Below are 18,624 nucleotides of genomic sequence, written 5' to 3'. Positions count from 1 at the left end.
GCTCCGTTCCGTTCGTCCTTCCGTTTTGTGTCCCAGGCTACACAATCTTCTGTAAGCTTACCGCCACCTACTTGTGGGCGCTCGAACCTCCGAAGCGAGATTTGCCAGCCAGCATGGGAGTGTTGGATAGTACCTATATTACAGCGAAGCTGTTTAATGCTAGGGTTCTACGTATTTTTAGTGTCCGTAAACAGATATGCTTGTGCAAAAACTCAGCTCCCGAATTTCATGCAAAATCGCTTTATTCTATGCAAAACTTTATAGGTCTCATCACTTGGCTATGCATTCTCAGTAGATTAGTTATCAATAGGCACCATTTTCAACATGGTAGACTCTCAGGTAGATAATATTTGTTTGTCAAACATTTGCCGCTGTGCGACCCGCGTCGGCCATGTGTACGCTCGCAGCGCCACCTCTTTGTAGTCGTTCCAAACACTTGCGTGCCTAGTTTCCTTCTGTTCTCCCGGCGTGGCGGTTCCGTCGCGCTTATCTGGGAATATAAGGAACTGGTGGACGTTATGCAGCATGAAATAAGGCGGACACGGCAAAACAATTGTTGGATTGGCAAGAGGAACCCACGTAAGTGGTGGAACAAGGAAATAAAACAAGCTATAGAAGAGCGTAAAGAGGCATCTAGGGCTCATCGAGAAGCCAAAAAGTTGGGATTACAAGAAGAAGAGGTGCTCCTTAGATGGAATACATACCGAGAAAATAAAAGGGTTGCGAGTGAACTCGTGCAAGAGAAAATTAAATGCGCAAGTGAACGTTGGGTGCATAACATTCATAAAAGAGACAAAGGCGCGCCAAAAAGTTTCTGGAACCATATAAAAGCACTCGGAGCTCCAACTAAAAACTCGCAAATGGCTATAAGGGATGAAGACGGTAACATCTACGAAGGAGATGATGCGATGCGGTACATCACAGACGTTATTAGGGATAACTTCGGCACGAGAAAAAGCGTAGTTCAGACAACAGATCCAGCAACAGGAGCGAGGCTAGAGAGATCAAAATTTAGCATAGAAAGCTTTTATTGGAAAAAGGCAACAGAAAATGTCCCTCAAAACACGGCAGCAGGACCCGATGAAATCCCAACACAGCTAATCAAAAACCTCGGTCCAAAAAGCAAGGCACTGCTGACTAATGCCATAGAGCAAGTGATTAGAACAAAGAAAGTTCCCGTTGGATGGCGTCAAAGCAAAATGAATCTCATCTACAAAGGCAAAGGAGATAAGGATAAGACGGAGCTCGTACAGGCCAGTTACAGTAACGTCGGTGATATATAGAATGTCAATGCAAGCCATAAAATTAGAACTGTCGAAGTGGGTGGAGAAAAACGGTGTATTGGGGGAACTACAGAATGGGTTCAGGCCAGGCAGACGCTTAGCAGACAATATGTTTGTACTAACGCAGTGCATAGAGATTTGAGTAGCTCAGAAAAGACCTTTATGGATAGCATTTCTAGATATTAAAGGAGCTTATGACAACGTAGACAGGGAATTGTTGTGGGATATTCTTCAATACGAAGGCATAGATGAGGATTTCGTGGAGCTGCTGAGGGAGATATATCGAGACAACCAAGTACAAGTGGCATGGGAAGGCCGAAAAGGAAATGAAATGGTGGGAATTCACCAAGGATTGAAGCAAGGATGCCCTCTGTCACCATTGTTGTTCACGCTTTACGTCAAGGGTATAGAAAGACGACTGGAAAACAGCGAATTAGGTTTTGATTTATCCTACATGCGTAATGGACAAATGGTGCAACAGAAGGTCCCCGGACTGATGTACGCAGACGACATTGTGCTACTAGCGGACAATAAAAAAGATTTTCAGGTACTTGCGAATATCTGTGGGAATGCAGCGACAAATCTAGGCCTTAAGTTTAGCACCGAGAAATCAGGAATTATGTGCTTTAATGAACACCCGAGTAACTTCGTGGTGTCAATTCAACAGCAAGTAATACCCATAGTGAAGCAATATAAGTACCTCGGCGTACACATAAACGAAGGAAAGAATTACTCAAGCAACCACCAAGATAATCTGAAAATAAAGAGGAAGCGGAATGCAGCAATAATGAAACACAGAGCACTGTGGGGCAACAATAAGTATGAGGTGGTGCGTGGAATCTGGAAAGGAGTAATGGTGCCAGCGCTAACATTCGCAAATGCCATTATATGCTTAAAATCGGATATATTGGCGGGTTTGGAAGTTAACCAAAGATCAGTAGGCCGGTTGGCTTTGGGAGCCCACGGTAATACCACAAATGAGGCAGTACAGGGTGACATGGGTTGGGCCTCTTTTGAAGTCAGAGAAGCACAGAGCAAAATTAGTTTTGAAGAAAGGCTCAGGAACATGGATGAAAATAAATGGGCGGCTAAAGTGCACAAGTATCTCTACATGAAAAGCGTGGACACAGAATGGAGGAAGAGGTCTAGGAAGTTGGCAACCAAGTACAGGATAATCTAAACTGCAAATAGACAACCAGGAGTCATCAGCAAGAAAGTGAGAGAAATAGAGACAGTGAATTGGATGCAAAGAATAGAAATAAAAAAGACCATGGAGATTTACAAGAATGCGAAGAAAGAAATTGGAAGGGAAAATCTGTACGATAACACAATGGGCAGTGCCTTGCTATTTGAGGCTCGAGCCGGTTGCCTAAAGACGAAAACATATGGGAACAAATATTCGGAACTAGATGAGACATGTGTGTGCTACAGTAAAGATCCAGAAACCACTCAGCTCATCCTGATGGAATGCGACGGGATCCACCCAACGAGAACCGTAGGTAATGTGCAACTCCCAGAAGCGCTTGGGTTCAAAGTGGAAGGAAACATAAACAGATCAGCCGTAGAGATCAGCAAGAGACGATTAGAGTACTGGTGGAAAAAAAGCAGGGAAAAGATGGATACAACCTGATCTCTTAAAATCATAGGTAGCGGTACAATGTAAATTTTTGACAAAGAAAAAAAATTAGAGGTATACAAAAATGCTAGATAAAGAACATGTATAGTATACCTGATTAAATCAGGCAGGCTAGGTGACTATTTGTCGCCGCCCCGTTTCAAAGGGGATGCCAATAAATCATCATCATCATCATCGTCATCTTCTTTCCGCCGTGTCTAGTCTCTCCGGATCCCCGAGGTGGCGGTAGTTATCCACGCGAATGGATGCCGCCGATCAAAACCGCCAATCAGAATAAAAGTGTGTGTGCGTGTGTCTTTCTTCGGGATGACCGCCGTCACCGCTCAAGAGAAATAAAGTTTGCTCCTTTGATCTAAATTGCACGAGACAACTCGTGGAGCCTCAATTTTAACCCTCTGATACGACGGGTGAATGAATCTTTCATTGCGAACGCTATCGGACATTGCTTACCACCATCTGGCCGAATAGTTCAGCACATACTATATAGGATGTCCAAGCTAACGTTAGCCAACTAGTTCCCCGAACAAAAGGATTAAAATAATACCGTGCAAGCTACGATCTTCAAACCTACAGTGTTCGGTCTTCAGACCTCTCACGACCGAACACCGTAGGCTTTAAATTTTTATCTTGCACCGTGTTTTTTAAAGCTTTCTTTTTCTTTTAACAGCTTGGCTAACGTTATCTGGGACACACTGTATAATGAATCTTCTTATACAGGACGTTCCTGTTTACGTTAGCCAACCTGTTAAAAATGAACTCGTGCAATATACAATTATGATACCTATACGCTGTTCCATCACGAGTCGTCCTCCGCTACCAGCATTATTGTTTAGTACTGTGGTCCATCGTGACCAAAGTTTGGTGACCTCAGACGTGATACTGCCATACGCTCCTGTGGTAGAAACGACCATGGACCAGACTACGAGAGCTCAAAGCCAGAACCCTTCCTCCAGTAATTGGGCATCACCACTTCACATGGTGTCTAAGAAGACGGGAGACTGGGGCCATCCGGTGATTACCGGTGATTACAACGTTACAGTTCTTGATCGCGACCCTCTCACGAACATTCAGGATTTCACGGTAGCATTGCATGGTGCAATCTTTTCTAAGATCGATCTCGTTCGGGCCTATCATCAACTACTAGTCGCTGAAAAAAACATTCCCAAGACCGCCATCACCACACCCTTCGGCCTTTTTGAATTTCTCCGCATGCCTTTTGGCTTACCGAATGCGGACCAATCCTTTCAGAGTTTCATCGATTCCGTCACCCGAGACCTGCCTTTCGTTTTTGCATACATTGACGACCTTCTCGTCGCAAGCTCTTCCGCAGAAGAACATCTTCGCCACTTGCGGTTGTTGTTTTCACGCCGTGCAAGTAACGGCACTGTCATCAACGCCGCCAACAGCGAATTCGGTCAACCCGAACTCCAGTTCCTCGGTCATATAGTCGATGCTAACGGCATTCGACCACTGCCGTCGAAGATTCGCGTCATCGACGACCTTCCCGGACCGACCACACTCACCAAGCGTCGCCAATTTCTCGGGTTCGCCAATTTCTACCACCGATTCATCCCCGATTGCGCACGACTTATGGCTCCGCTAGCCGCTCTGCTGGTGAACAAACGTAAACAAGTGCTTCAGTGGAATGAAGAGGCCACCGACGCTTTCACAAGAGTCAAGTCTGCCCTCGCAGACGCCACACTGCTTAGATACCCAAAGCCAGACGCTCCCACTGCCATAATGACCGACGCTTCAAACACCGCCGTTGGTGCCGTTCTGCGGCAATTCATCGACAATGCGTGGCATCCACTCGACCTTTTCTCCAAGAAACTGAAGCCTGCGCAGTCCCGCTACAGCGTGTTCGGCCGTGAATTACTCGCAGTTTACCTGGCTATCAGACATTTCTGCCATTTCCTCCAAGGCCGTGCATTTACTGTCTTGACAGACCACAAGCCCCTTGTGCACGCAATGAACCGTTCGGCGTCCTGTTATTCGCCCCGCGAGAGCCGACAGCTTTTCTACATATCCGAGTTTACCACAACGTTCCGACACATCAAGGGCACCGACAACGTTCCAGCCGACGTTCTAAGTCGTATCAATGCCGTTTCCACGTTGACGTCGGAGCCTTTCATAATCGATGTCGACTTACTCGCCAGTCAACAGCGTGACGACACCGAACTTCGTACACTCCGGAATTCTTCAACGCCCCTGAAATTGGAGGACGTCGTTGTGACTCAAGATGGTACGTCCGTCGTCTGTGACACTTCTACCGACACGCCTGGACCATACATTCCGGAATCCGTTCACAGACGTCTATTCGAAACCTTTCACCAGGCTAATTACAGAAGAATAATTAAATGACAAGAAGGGAAACACATACCAGCGCTGACTGACGACTGAATTCTTTATTCAGAAAAGAACACAAACATATTCCTAAAGAAAACAAAGCTACATCATTGCGCTTGGCCAAGAAGAGTAAGACACCGATTAGATTTCCCCCGAATTATTGCGGTTGTTGAGAGATGTTAGTTCTGCCAAATTTTCTGATTTTTTTATGTTTAAGTTAACGAAATGACCTAATTTCAATAAGAAATACGTTACTGCGTCCTATAACATCGCATGCATTTACTTTCCGCGTGTTATGTACTGCGCAATATTTTTCTTGTGACTCTTAGTGCGCGAAATATAAATTCTGGCGGATGATTACGCACCCATGCGCTTTGGCACGAGCGGTCACAAAAGTGATTCCAAGAGACGTACTGCGCCCATTGCTTGACTTGGAAGCCGCTTGGAAGCGGCAAGCTGTCGGTATTGGTGCAGACGTCATCGGCTTTCAAAGCAAGAAAAACGGGTGCCGTTTTTGGAATCATTCGGATTTTGGAATCGCTCGGTACAATATTGCAATCAGTCGTGAAACGCCGGCAAAGCCAGACCGCAGAAAAAAGCACATAAAATAATGTCTTATTGCTTCTAGCTTCTAATATATAACGCACTGCTCGTTGTGTGCCACAGTGCTACAACGTTAAAGCATTTCCCAGGTTGCAATATTGCAATACGTTGCAATATGTTGCAGTGTGTTGCAACGAAGTTGCAGCACGCGGTCTCTGTCCCAGCCAGTAGCTTTCAATGTTAATAGTGTACTTCAGCTAAACTTCGGCAGACTTGAGTGATTTCCGTAAAGCTATCACTATGAGCTGATAATGGCATTTGTAAATTATCGCAGGCCTCTAGGGATTTCCTTTTAGAGCATTTCTAATATTTTTGCACTAACCTGCATATATTTTTTTTCATTTGTAATATTGACCGTGTTGTGTCTCGGAACATTTCTATACATAACACATAGAAAGGTCCACATAAAGAAACAAAGAGCGCATCTGGCCTGAGATAAGAGACGTACGCTCACCTTGAATCCGTCGTAAGTCCAAGATCCGAACTTCATCAGGCACGTCTGCTCGTCGAATGGGAAGAACTCTACGTCGATCTCACACGAGCTTTTGTAGATGGCTGGTGGCTTCCACTGGATCCGGCCCGTGTAGTTGAGCTGAGCCTTTGTGGACAGCGTCACCTCGAAGTTGCCGTCAGCACTGCAAAGGAGGGCCGCCGCCAACGGCCAAACACGACTCCGTCAGTGTCAAGTTAGAGGGACTCGTTTCAAGGTAAAAAGGCCTGGTTACGAAAGGAGCCAAAAAAAAAAAGCAAGAAGTGACAGCACACTCAGGTACGTGGTCTGAGACAAGTAACCCTGCAGGCATTGCGATCACAGCGAAGGAACTCATTTGTACGAAGTGCGTTTTCTTTGTAGTGTCAGTCTTTCTAAAAACGCCCATGTGCTTGCGTTGTAAAGCACGTTAAAGAACCCCAGGTGGTCAAAATTAATCCGGAGCCCTCCACTACGGCGTGCCTCATAATCAGAACTTGTTTTGGCACGTAAAACGCCAGGAAGAAGAAGAAGAACAGCCTTTCTAAGAACATCCGCGGGCATTGAATGGGACCTAATATATATTGTGGTATGTATGTTGAAGTTATTTCCACGTTCGACTGAAAAATGTTGGCAATTAGTTAGATAGCTACTAAGGAAAGATAGGGCTACTACTTAACGTTACATATTAATTAAAGTTTATTTGTTGTGTCATTTGTTAACCGAACCACAGCCATTAGGCAGGTCCAGAAAGGTGCCTACTGTTACTAAATTGCGCTCGATGTTATCAATTATTTTCTTTCTAAATAGTAAGGCAGATTTCGAAGTGTGGTGTTCTGCAACCAACATTATTCATCTACAATAAAGTTATCAGAAATGTAGGGATAAAGATGAATAATTACATTTTAGACTATTTTTGCGGTAGGCCTATAGTTATTTAGGTCGTCTCCATTAGCGCCTTCGTAGATCACATTCGCAATCAATCGTCCGACTATTCCATTGATGAATTGTGTGATAGCGTGAAGCAGCACATTACTTGCGAGAGACACCTCAATGCAGCGGTTTATTTTAGTTTTGAAAATCTGGGGTTTGCAAGACTGGCACACGTGTCACAGTGTACACGTGCTTCTCTATTCTGCCCTCCTCGGAATGCCGCAGCGGCAGTCCGCAATGGAACACGTGATCTCGTGCTCGTGAACAGAGCACCGCACCCACTTAGCCACAAGGGCATATCTTTCCAATCGCACAGAACAGATGCGGAATCCATGCGCAATTGGCATAATTTCCGCAGCAAACAAGGAGGAAACATGGGAAATTATGAAAATACACGTGGACCCTTTTCAGTGGGGAAAACTATGCCGCCGAAATTAAGCACATACTTATTAACTAATATGTTAGTTATACCAGAACTGTTCACCGCCGATTGGCTTAACTTATCGATTTCATGGCAATATTTGATGGCGTTTTCTCACGTGCTAATGCAAGGCAAACGAAAACACGTAGTACATCTAGCTCCAAAATTTGAAGGGGCCAAAGTTAATCAACGCACTATCACACTCTGAAGTATGGTAAGCGTGACATCAACAGCTCTCGTGTCGACGAAAAAAAACAACAACAACAAGCAAGTGATGATTGAAGCACTATACCACCAAGTACCTAAAGGTCTGTTGAAAAACGTCTGAGGGAAATAAGCGGGTGGGTGCATGTTCGCCTCTCCGTGTCCATGTTTATCACAGAGGTTAATTAGCCTATGCGATGTACTCTTAATCAGGCCTGTTGTGCAAAAGACATGACGAAGTCAGCATACTTGTTATAGAGCACAATGTCTGGCCTCCAGATGTGGTCCGAAGGCACGTGCAACATGTCCACGCCGCCGTAGTCGCGAGGGTCCCAGCTCAACTTGTAGTCGTCCCAGTACTGCGTCAATGAACCGATGTTTAATATTTATCGTCCTTAGTCATAAATTCTAGCACCTTTTGAAAGTTCGAATTGATTTCCTCCAGAAAAAAATGACCTTAAACGTAATTTATGTCTCAGCCAGGTCTCAAAAGCAGGTAAGACCGGCAAACCTTACAGTTACCTTAAGATTCCCTAGCAAGTGTATTGCCCGCGTTTGTCACCTTCTTCTACTTATCCTCCCTGCTTTCGCACTGCAGTTAAATACGCTCAACGGTATGAGCTCTGCGTAAGAGTGTATAGCAGAATGTGTGTGTAAAACACCAACTCTTCATAGGGCAAGTATGCGCTGGGGCCACGTTTACGCACCAGCACTTATTTGTCACCATGCCACCAAAAATATATATATATATATATATATATATATATATCGATGTTATGAATATATATATATATATAACAACGTGTAAAGTTCACCGTAGACCGCGTGAGAACATATATGAATAATTTTGGAAGGAATGGGTGCACATTTCATGGCAGATTTACCTTGAACGGCATGCAACTACAGGGACAGAAACGATGTGACGTATAGCACGGCGTACTGTGTCCATACGATACTTTGTCAAGTAACTATTTTGAACAGACTTACGATGCTCACGTCGAACCACCCACCGCAAATATAATTTTCATAAGGTCGAAAGTTTTCGAGCATAAAAGACGCAAAAGAAAAATATAAATGCACTCACTTGTTCAACCCAGAGGTTGGTCGTCATAATTTGGTTCTTGAGATTCTGGAAAGAGAAAGAACACGGAATTCAGAGGCGTTGCTCGTCTATCAACTTAGTGAGACGTCCTAACTCCTCCGTCGGCTCGAGCGTAAATCAGGCAGCAAGACCATGATTTCAACGTGACGTATACCATCACATACGCCCTTTTATAAAACGTTGATATGGATTTTACACGTTTCTATCTTTGCTTCGTACTGTCGCTTGAGTTATGTAACATCAGGCAGGAAAGCCGATAAGTTTAGGGGAAAAAAACAGTGAAAACAATGTTGAAACTTTTAAATAAGTCCTTTCGCAAACAAATCTTTTAATCTCACATCCAGGCTTAAACTCTAGCTTTCATCTGTCAAAGCGAACAGAGTTCCGGCGATCGGGTGCACTGATCTCGTCATTATGCTTGGTTCAGACATCGCTGCTGCTTCGTTGTCGACGAAACGATAAAGACGGATGATTGATTAGACTTTGTGTTCGAGAAAGGCAGCTCGCTGCCTCGCTGGCGTTTGGAAACTTCGGCTTAAGTTTGTTTTGGAAAAAAATAAGGTACCAAGGGGGCGGATGGGGGTAGGAACAGAGAGAGAGAGAGAGAGAGGGGGGGGGGGGCAAGCACACGGAGTTTAGCGTCGTCGGGCTGCTCGCATTACTGTTAATTGAGCCATGCTTACGTGCAAAAAAACAAAAACAAAAAACGAGTGCTGCGAAAGCATAGCTGGAGCTGGCTGATATTAAAAATAAGTTATACCGTAATGTCATCGTGTTTTATAAAGAATTGCTGTTAAGAGCACTACGTTAGATCTGTTAAGACTACGGCGCCTATTTTGGGCTGCCCGTCCATGAGTGCGTGCGTAACCAGTATCGCAAGGTACGAAGCGTTTTGTATCGTCCCAATGTGCTGCCAACGAGAGTGCATAGCAGTCCAGCATGTAAATTACAGAAGTGTGCCGCTATAGAAAAACATATTGCAACTTTTTCGCATTTTATAATCCTTATGAGAACTGAAAAATTATTTGTTACCACTCGCAAAAACGCTGGAATAGAGCCAAGATTTATAGTTTAGCAGATCGTATCGCAGGAATTTTAACTGTGATGGCGTGAGTCTAGAGTTGATAGTTCTTGGACAAGATTGCGAATAAAATAATTGCGCGGGACGATGCAGCAATGGCAACGTGAAACAGGTTACGCTGTTGTTGTTTTTTTTTTTTGAGTACAAAGTAAGCATAGGCCGACGAGAAACTTTAATTTCCTTCTTTTTTAATTTCGCTCCCGAACGCAATGTTTAACATTGAATTGTTTGCGAGCGTTGAAAGATTCCCCCCTACTCCCCCCCCCCCCCCCTCCCCCCCATCCATTTCCACTCCTTCGCGAAATATTTTGAAACAAACTTCTTATGGTTCATTGCGCATTGCAATATATATATATATATATATATATATATATATATATATGACAGTGTCATTATGAAGTAGTGCGAATTTCCAACTTCTGATGTAAAACCACATGTCCGAGCTGAAACGCTCGAGCCTTGTTCTGGGATTCTGGGTTATTTTTACGATAGGTCGGTAAATTGGCAGAGCGGTGGTATTTTTTATGATATAGGTCCCGTTACGCAAGCGGTATATTCGTACTATATGTCATACATTTTTGTATTGATGACGTGAAGCTGTCACTTTGCGCAAAATACTAAAGGGAAGTTAAAAATGGCTAAATGAATGAGTTACTAGAGAGGTACTAATCGCGACCTGTAATGATAGCTACTTCAAAAATTGTCGATGGAACGACATCGCTTTGAGGAGGAGGAGGAAGGGTTTTGCTTGCTTGCTGCACGCGGACCTATAACCTCACGAATATTGTCAACAATGTCTCCCCCAGAGTAATCCACAGTGTTAGCGCAGGGGCTATGTCGTTGCGCTGCTGATCAACAGAGCTAGTTGGGATACAGTGTACTAGAATACCTTGGGTAGTGGGAAGAGCGCGCGGCGCGGCCTATGGGAGAGCTGTTGCCACTCCTGTAACCGCCGCGCGTGGCGCTGGCGTCAAAAAACCGAGGGGGAGGCTTGAGAGGGAGGCTTGAGAGATCAAAATTCAGCATAGAAAGCTTCTATTGGAAAAAGGCGGCAGAAAATGTCCCTAACAACACGGCAGCAGGACCCGATGAAATCCCAATACAGCTAATCAAAAACCTCGGTCCAAAAAGCAAGGCACTGCTGACTAATGCCATAGACCAAGTGATTAGAACAAAGAATATTCCCGTTGGATGGCGTGAAAGCAAGATGAATCTCATCTACAAAGGCAAAGGAGATAAGGATAAGACGAGCTCGTACAGGCCAGTTACAGTAACGTCGGTGATATATAGAATGGCAATGCAAGCCATAAAATTAGAACTGTCGGAGTGGGTGGAGGAAAACGGTGTATTGGGGGAACTACAGAATGGGTTCAGGCTAGGCAGACGCTTAGAAGACAATATGTTTGTACTAACTCAGTGCATAGAGATTTCAGTAGCTCAGAAAAGACCTTTATGGGTAGCATTTCTAGATATTAAAGGAGCTTATGACAACGTAGACAGGGAATTGTTGTGGGATATTCTTCAATACGAAGGCATAGATGACGATTTCGTGGAGCTGCTGAGGGAGATATATCGAGACAACCAAGTACAAGTGGCATGGGAAGGCCGAAAAGGAAATGAAATGGTGGGAATTCACCAAGGATTGAAGCAAGGATGCCCTCTGTCACCATTGTTGTTCACGCTTTACGTCAAGGGCATAGAAAGACGACTGGAAAACAGCGAATTAGGTTTTGATTTATCCTACATGCGTAATGGACAAATGGTGCAACAGAAGGTCCCTGGATTGGTGTACGCAGACGACATTGTGCTACTAGCGGACAATAAAAAAGATTTACAGATACTTGCGAATATCTGTGGGAACGCAGCGACAAATCTAGGCCTTAAGTTTAGCACAGAGAAATCAGGGATTATGATCTTTAATGAACACACGAGTAACTTCGTGGTGTCAATTCAACAGCAAGTAATACCCATAGTGAAGCAATATAAGTACCTCGGCGTACACATAAACGAAGGAAAGAATTACTCAAGCAACCACCAAGATAATCTGAAAATAAAGGGGAAGCGGAATGCAGCATTAATGAAACACAGAGCACTGTGGGGCCACAATAAGTATGAGGTGGTGCGTGGAATCTGGAAAGGAGTAATGGTGCCAGCGCTAACATTCGCAAATGCCATTATATGCTTAAAATCGGATATATTGGCGGGTTTAGAAGTTAACCAAAGATCAGTAGGCCGGTTGGCTTTGGGAGCACACGGTAATACGACAAATGAGGCAGTGCATGGAGACATGGGTTGGGCCTCTTTTGAAGTCAGAGAAGCACAAAGCAAATTTAGTTTTGAAGAAAGGCTCAGGAACATGGATGAAAATAAATGGGCGGCTAAAGTGCACAAGTATCTCTACATGAAAAGCGTGGACACAGAATGGAGGAAGAGGTCAAGGAAGTTGGCAACCAAGTACAGGATAATCGAAACTGTAAATAGACAACCAGGGGTCATCAGAAAGAAAGTGAGAGAAATAGAGACCGTGAATTGGATGCAAAGAATGGAAACGAAAAGGACTATGGAGATTTACAAGAATGAGAAGAAAGAAATTAGAAGGGAAAATCTGTACGATAACACAAAGGGCAGTGCCTTGCTATTTGAGGCTCGAGCCGGTTGCCTAAGGACGAAAACATATCGGAACAAATATTCGGAACTAGATGAGACATGTGTATGCTGCAGTAAAGATCCAGAGACCACTCAGCACATCCTAATGGAATGCGACGGGATCCACCCAGCGAGAACCGTAGGTAACGTGCAACTCCCAGAAGCGCTTGGGTTTAAAGTGGAAGGAAACATAAACAGATCAGCCGTAGAGATCAGCAAGAGACGATTAGAGTACTGGTGGAAAAAAAGCAGGGAAAAGATGGATACGACCTGATCTCTTAAAATCATAGGCAGCGGTACAAGCTAAATTTTTGAAAAAGGTATACAAAAATGCGAGATAAAGAACATGTGTAGTATACCTGATTAAATCAAGCAGGCTAGGTGACTATTTGTCGCCACCCCGTTTCAAAGGGGATGCCAATAAATCATCATCATCGAGGAGATCGCGGCCGCAGTAGCGGCTGTCAGTGAGGTTGCGGACGCAGTTTCTGCGTCTTTTACCGCGTTTCCGACACGTTAGATTTTCTTGCGCTATCGCAAAATCTATTTTAACGCCTTCTTCTGATTTCCACTATCTTTTACCGTAGAAGAATAATCGGTGTCAGTTTCCTTTACAAAATTGAGATGCCATATACCGCCTCTAAATTTTTTACTTACACAGGTCTGGTCTCGCTGTGTCACCTCTATGTTCTTTTTGCAATGCACCTGAATTCATTGATCACTTATTTTTTTCCTCTTGTGCCACGGAACATCATACTTATTAGCGCAAAAGTCGAAATAAAAGACAACAGCGAAAGACGAGAGGAAAGGAAAGACGAGCGCTACTGTAAACACCAACTCGCCCAACAAGAAGTTATTCTGTAGTGCCACCGAATTTTAAGACTGATAAAACACTTAGAAATTTCATTTCGAAAGACTAACCTCGCCAACGATTCTCTCTTTTTGGGGTGACTTCACTGGGACACAGCCACAAAGATGCTTTTCTTGGAGTTTACAATTTCATAAGAGGCACAAAAAGAGTAGAGAGTTTTAGAATAGGGGCCCCAAAAGTTTGGGGCCCCAAAGAGCTTTGCGGGTGTTAGCGTTGGGGCACGCAAGAGTGATGAGTTTAATAGCGTCCTCGATCACCCGCACCGGTGCGCACCGGGGCGCCTTGGTGCGCACTTTCATCCTCGATCAACCGCACCGGTGCGCACCGACCATCCTCGATCACCGGAAGCGCACCCGGTTGGGGCGGTTTTCCATTGCCCCGTCTCGCACCGAGAAAATCGGCGGTGTGCCGGGGTGCAATCCCAGCAAGCACTGCGGGACGCGCGCGCACCGCCGACTGCGGAACCACGCACGCTCTGGCCCGATAGCTGCGGTTGCACGGAGTTGACGGAGTTAACTAGTCGAGATGTCGGCAATGAGAAAGGAAGCGCTGCTAGTTGCCGCAATCGATAAGCTTTCTTCAAATTCGTCTGACAGCGAAGACGACATGCTGATCGACCTCGTCCAAAAACAATGTGGTGAAGAGCGGCCGAAAGTGGACAGCTTCGTTGAACGGGTCGTCAGGCGCCTCGACGACACCGGAGTAGGGAGATTATTTTGCTCCCCATCTTTGTGCTACTAGAACTTGCTGGAAGCGGGCCGCAGAAGCGCACCGCGCTGTGTTACTGACAATACGCTCGACTCCCCGCGCGTGCGTTGCTAAAAACGAATACTTACTCGCCATAAAATCGTTCATTTCATCCACCGACATCGCCACATTATGTCTCTTGCCATTAACTATAAAATCTATTGGTGTGTACTTGTAACCAGGTATGTCGGAGCACGCAGTTTGACAAGGTTCGAGTGCTTGCCGCGTATCCTCTGCTCCTGCAAACAATAAAACGTGCGCGCGCACGTTTCGCGCACGTTTTGCGCGCCAGGGGCAAAGTGGCGCTTCATGCAAGCATCTGCACGGGGTGCAGTTTTGTCCTCGATGTTGACCCTCCGCAGTGCGCCACCACCGCGGTGCACAGCGCACCATTCTGGTTTCGTGGCAACCCCGGGGCAAGGTGATCGAGGACGCTATTAGAATAGGGCTTTGCGTTTGCGAATAACGTGTTGCGCTTGCAGCGCCACTACGGTGTCAAAGAAAAACTATTCTAAATATTAAAATAAACTATACCATTTTATCATAGGAAGAGTAATTTTGACTTTCGTGGTTTTGCGTTTAATTGCAATTAAGATGTTATTCTGTTAGCAGCAAGCGATTTATTGTGCCTAATTTTGAGTAACCAACTTGACTTGCCTTCACCAGCCAAGCTAATCCACGTTAGGCCTACGAGCCATGGAATCGACAACCGAATTCAGAATCAGCGGCGTCTAATGAATCAATCTTCATTACACACGTTAGTTGAGAGAAAGCAATAACCGCAGACACTTCTCCTAGCTTAGGAACTTCACGCGTTACCACGAATCAAGCCGACTTTGGTACTCGGAGAACCGCCGCTTCGATGGGTGCCGCCATGTTTGTTGACGCAAAACTTTTGGGGCTGCTTTTGGGGCTCCCGCTAAATCGGCGAAATAGCGTGCCCGACGCAAAACCCAAACGCAGTTAGCGTCTCGCGCATGCGCAGTGGTGTCGACGCTATTTCTTTGGGGCCCCAAAACGTTTGGGGCCCCTATTCTAAAACTCTCTACTACCTTGCTGGATTTCAAGAATTATGAATTATTCCTATTTACCTTTTTTATGTCAAAATTATTTTATCTTAAAATTCTTTATGGTATTTTTCTAATTTCTGCTATACAAATTTAGTTTTTGTTCAAATTCTAATAAACATAGTTGAAATCACCGGATTCTTGGCCAATCCCCCGTAGTGAGTATGAGCGAACAATTGGGAGACGAGATGAGGTTGCAAGAGCCGGTACACGGATTTCGTGAGCTAAATGAACGGACGTTGTCGTTGTTTAAAGCCCCGAAAGACGAAGCCCAACGAAATCAGTGGAATAGGAATTTGCACCGCAAAGACAAATAGGCCACACTCGGAAACGTCGGCGGTTTGCGACTACCCGTCTGCACTTGATTGTAAGGGCGTTTTTTTTTTTTTTTTTTCTGGCGCTTGGTGGCAGAAATAGGAAACTGCTAACTACCTAAAGCTAAGCCGCTGCACATGAGCGTGCTTGCTTGGTTTTCAGGGAACCTTACTCCATTCCTTTAAACTTTCGTGTGAACAGTTTACGCACACCAGCTTTGAACAAATTGTGTTGTGATTATACCTGATGCACATGTCTTGAACCAACGGATTTAAATAAACAGTTGGTCTGTAAAAAATGTTTTTTCCCCTTCAATTTCGCATTTTATATGCTTCAATATTAAATGAAACGATACCTTCGTCTTGTGTTTGAGGAACAAGAGAAAACCGTAACAAAAGAGGAGAGGATTGCCACTCCAGGGACAAAACATTACTCCGCCGTGGTGGCGTAGGGGCTTTCGTGCTGCGCTGCTAAGCCCGCGGTTGCGGGATCGAATACCGGCCGCGGCGGCAGCATTTCGATGGGGGCGAAATGCAAAAGCACCCTTGTACCGTTCATTGAGTGCACGTTAAGGAACCCCAGGTGGTCTAAATTAACCCGGAGTCCCCACTACGGCGTGCCTCATAATGATATCGCGATTTAATTTAAAATTTACTCCAAAATATGAAAAAAGAAACGCGCAGAACACCTGGAATTGCTGCCTGTTAGTGCCGCAAAGGCGCGTGCCTGTGATAAAACTGGCGGGAGTACGAAGTGCCCGGAGCGTGCCCTCGTGACGTGTATATGCATCTCACAGGGGCTGTTCGTATTAACACGCCAGTAAATTGACGCAGACGTCACCGTTCCACGGAAGATCTCCTAAGACAACTTTTTACTGTAAGCGCGAAGCTTCACGCACTTCGTGCCTTGGCGCCGTCTCCTCAGCGGAGGTAATCTGACGAAAGCTTAGCCCTGCTGAAGTCATATTGCTTTGATTAATTCGCTCATAAGCTATCAATGACATTTGCAGCGCGAGTACTATGCATAACTGCAGTAATAATAAAAGAAAACTTCCGTGCTTGCGGCTGCCTGACCGCTTTCGAGCGCTTGCTGGTGCTCGGTTAGGAGCCGCTGGCGCCACCTGGTAGCGTTAACATCAAGTGCCTCACGCGCTGCCCGCCGCTCTTTCCACTACCCAAGTATTCTAGTACACTCTAGTTGGGAGAGTTGGTTTAGCATTGCAAGCGTGTAAATGCGCCTAAAGGCTCGTTGACGCTAGGCCGACACGGCACCGATTTTGGTCTGCCGACTGTTGGCGACAGCGTGTTCAGTCCAGCCGGCGCCCCCGTCACACTGCACCGACGCCAACAGTCTACAGACGTATCGCTGACTGCCTGATCGGCGGAGCGTCGGCGGGAACGGCCTCGTCGGCAGAGAGTCAGGCGATTCTCTTTTCGCACTTTAATGGCCCGACCATGCACGACGGAACATGGCGGCGCCATCGAGGCAGAAGCCGGCCGCTTCGGATCTCCGAAGTCGTCGTCCTGCACTGTTTTGACTATCGCTCCCAACCTGTATTTGCTTTCGATATGAGCAATGATGCTTCAACAACAAACAATTAGCGACAACTTGGCGCTATTTTCGAGATCCATTCTCGGTTACTTAGCTCATAATAGGCTACGGAACCTAAGCCCTCATGGACTAAGAATATAAGCATAGATATGTCCCTGAGATCATAAGCGCTGAGCAGATCTCAGAGGTGATACATTATGATTGCTTGCTTGTTCTTTGCTTGATAGAATGCGCCACAGGGCACATAACGTTTATCTCCGAGCAAGAAGGCAAGACAGAGTTCCTCCAAGGCCACCGACCGATCCCAGTCACAACCGTTCTTTATCACTTGTTCGCCCGAGTGTCAAAGGAGCGGATCAGTGCCTGGGCAGAGGCTAATCATATGCTAACAAAATTACAGAAAGGCTATCATTCGGGTGCGCGACTGGAAGATAATATCTTTATTCCCACTCAGTTTCGAGGAAATTGCTATGTGCGAGCGACGGTCTCTGCTATGCGGCTTCTTTGATGTCGAGAGGGCATACGACAACGTACCACATGCACCTCTGTTCGACTACCTTGCTGCTTTGGGTCTGCCGGAAGCGTTATTGTCAGTAGTCCAACGTTTGTATACGCGTAAACACGTCACAGCTCAATTCGGGGCTGTTGAGTCGTCACAGTGGCCCTAAGTAATTGGTGTGACACATGGTTTATGCAACTAAATCATAACGAGTGCAAAGTTATGCGTGTAACTCAGCCTCATCCACCTCCCCCTGCTACTTCCTCAATAATGTTATCTTGGAGTCTGTTGCTTCATACTGTTATCTTGGCGTTAACCTAACATCAACCCTAAACTGTACTCTCCACACCCGTATTGTAATTAACAATGCTAGCCGCATGCAAGGTTACATCCGTTGAAACTTCTCCTCTGCTCTATCCTCCCTCAAACTACTTCTCTACACAACACTGGTCAGAACTAAACTTGAATATGCGTCTTCCATATGGGATCCTTCTTCTAACACTCTCATTACTGCACTTGAACTTGTTCAGAATAACGCCGCTAGATTTATCACTGCCAGCTATAATCGCACCGCTAGCATCACTGAAATGAAAAACGCACTCGAAGTCCCTCCACTTGCTTCTCGCCGCAAGCATTCCCGCCTGTACTTATTTCACAAAATCAATTATGATAGTCCACAGCTACGTTATCACCTAATGCCCCCACCATCCTACAAGTCTAGACGCATCAACCACGTCAACGAGGTTGGTATTGCGCCGTGCCGTACGAAAACATACCTTCAACTCCTTCCTACCACGTACTTATAAGGCAATGGAATGGCCTTCCCGGATCAGTCGCCTGCATTCAAGAC

The 18,624-nt window shown here is 45.5% G+C and overlaps 1 protein-coding gene across 1 annotated transcript in view; it reads right to left on the bottom strand.

The window, feature by feature from the left end:
- The window catches only part of LOC119455379 (acetylcholine receptor subunit alpha-like), a 170,838-nt gene that overhangs the window by 78,321 nt on the left and 73,893 nt on the right, over positions 1–18,624 (bottom strand). Inside the window, 3 exon segments of the mRNA XM_037716771.2 lie at positions 6,323–6,503; positions 8,145–8,254; positions 8,980–9,024. Of these exon segments, the coding sequence (XP_037572699.2) occupies positions 6,323–6,503; positions 8,145–8,254; positions 8,980–9,024 (336 nt within the window).

Source organism: Dermacentor silvarum, chromosome 6, assembly GCF_013339745.2.
Source record: "Dermacentor silvarum isolate Dsil-2018 chromosome 6, BIME_Dsil_1.4, whole genome shotgun sequence".
Lineage (NCBI taxonomy): Eukaryota > Metazoa > Arthropoda > Arachnida > Ixodida > Ixodidae > Dermacentor > Dermacentor silvarum.
This window is presented reverse-complemented; position numbering and strand designations above follow the sequence as displayed.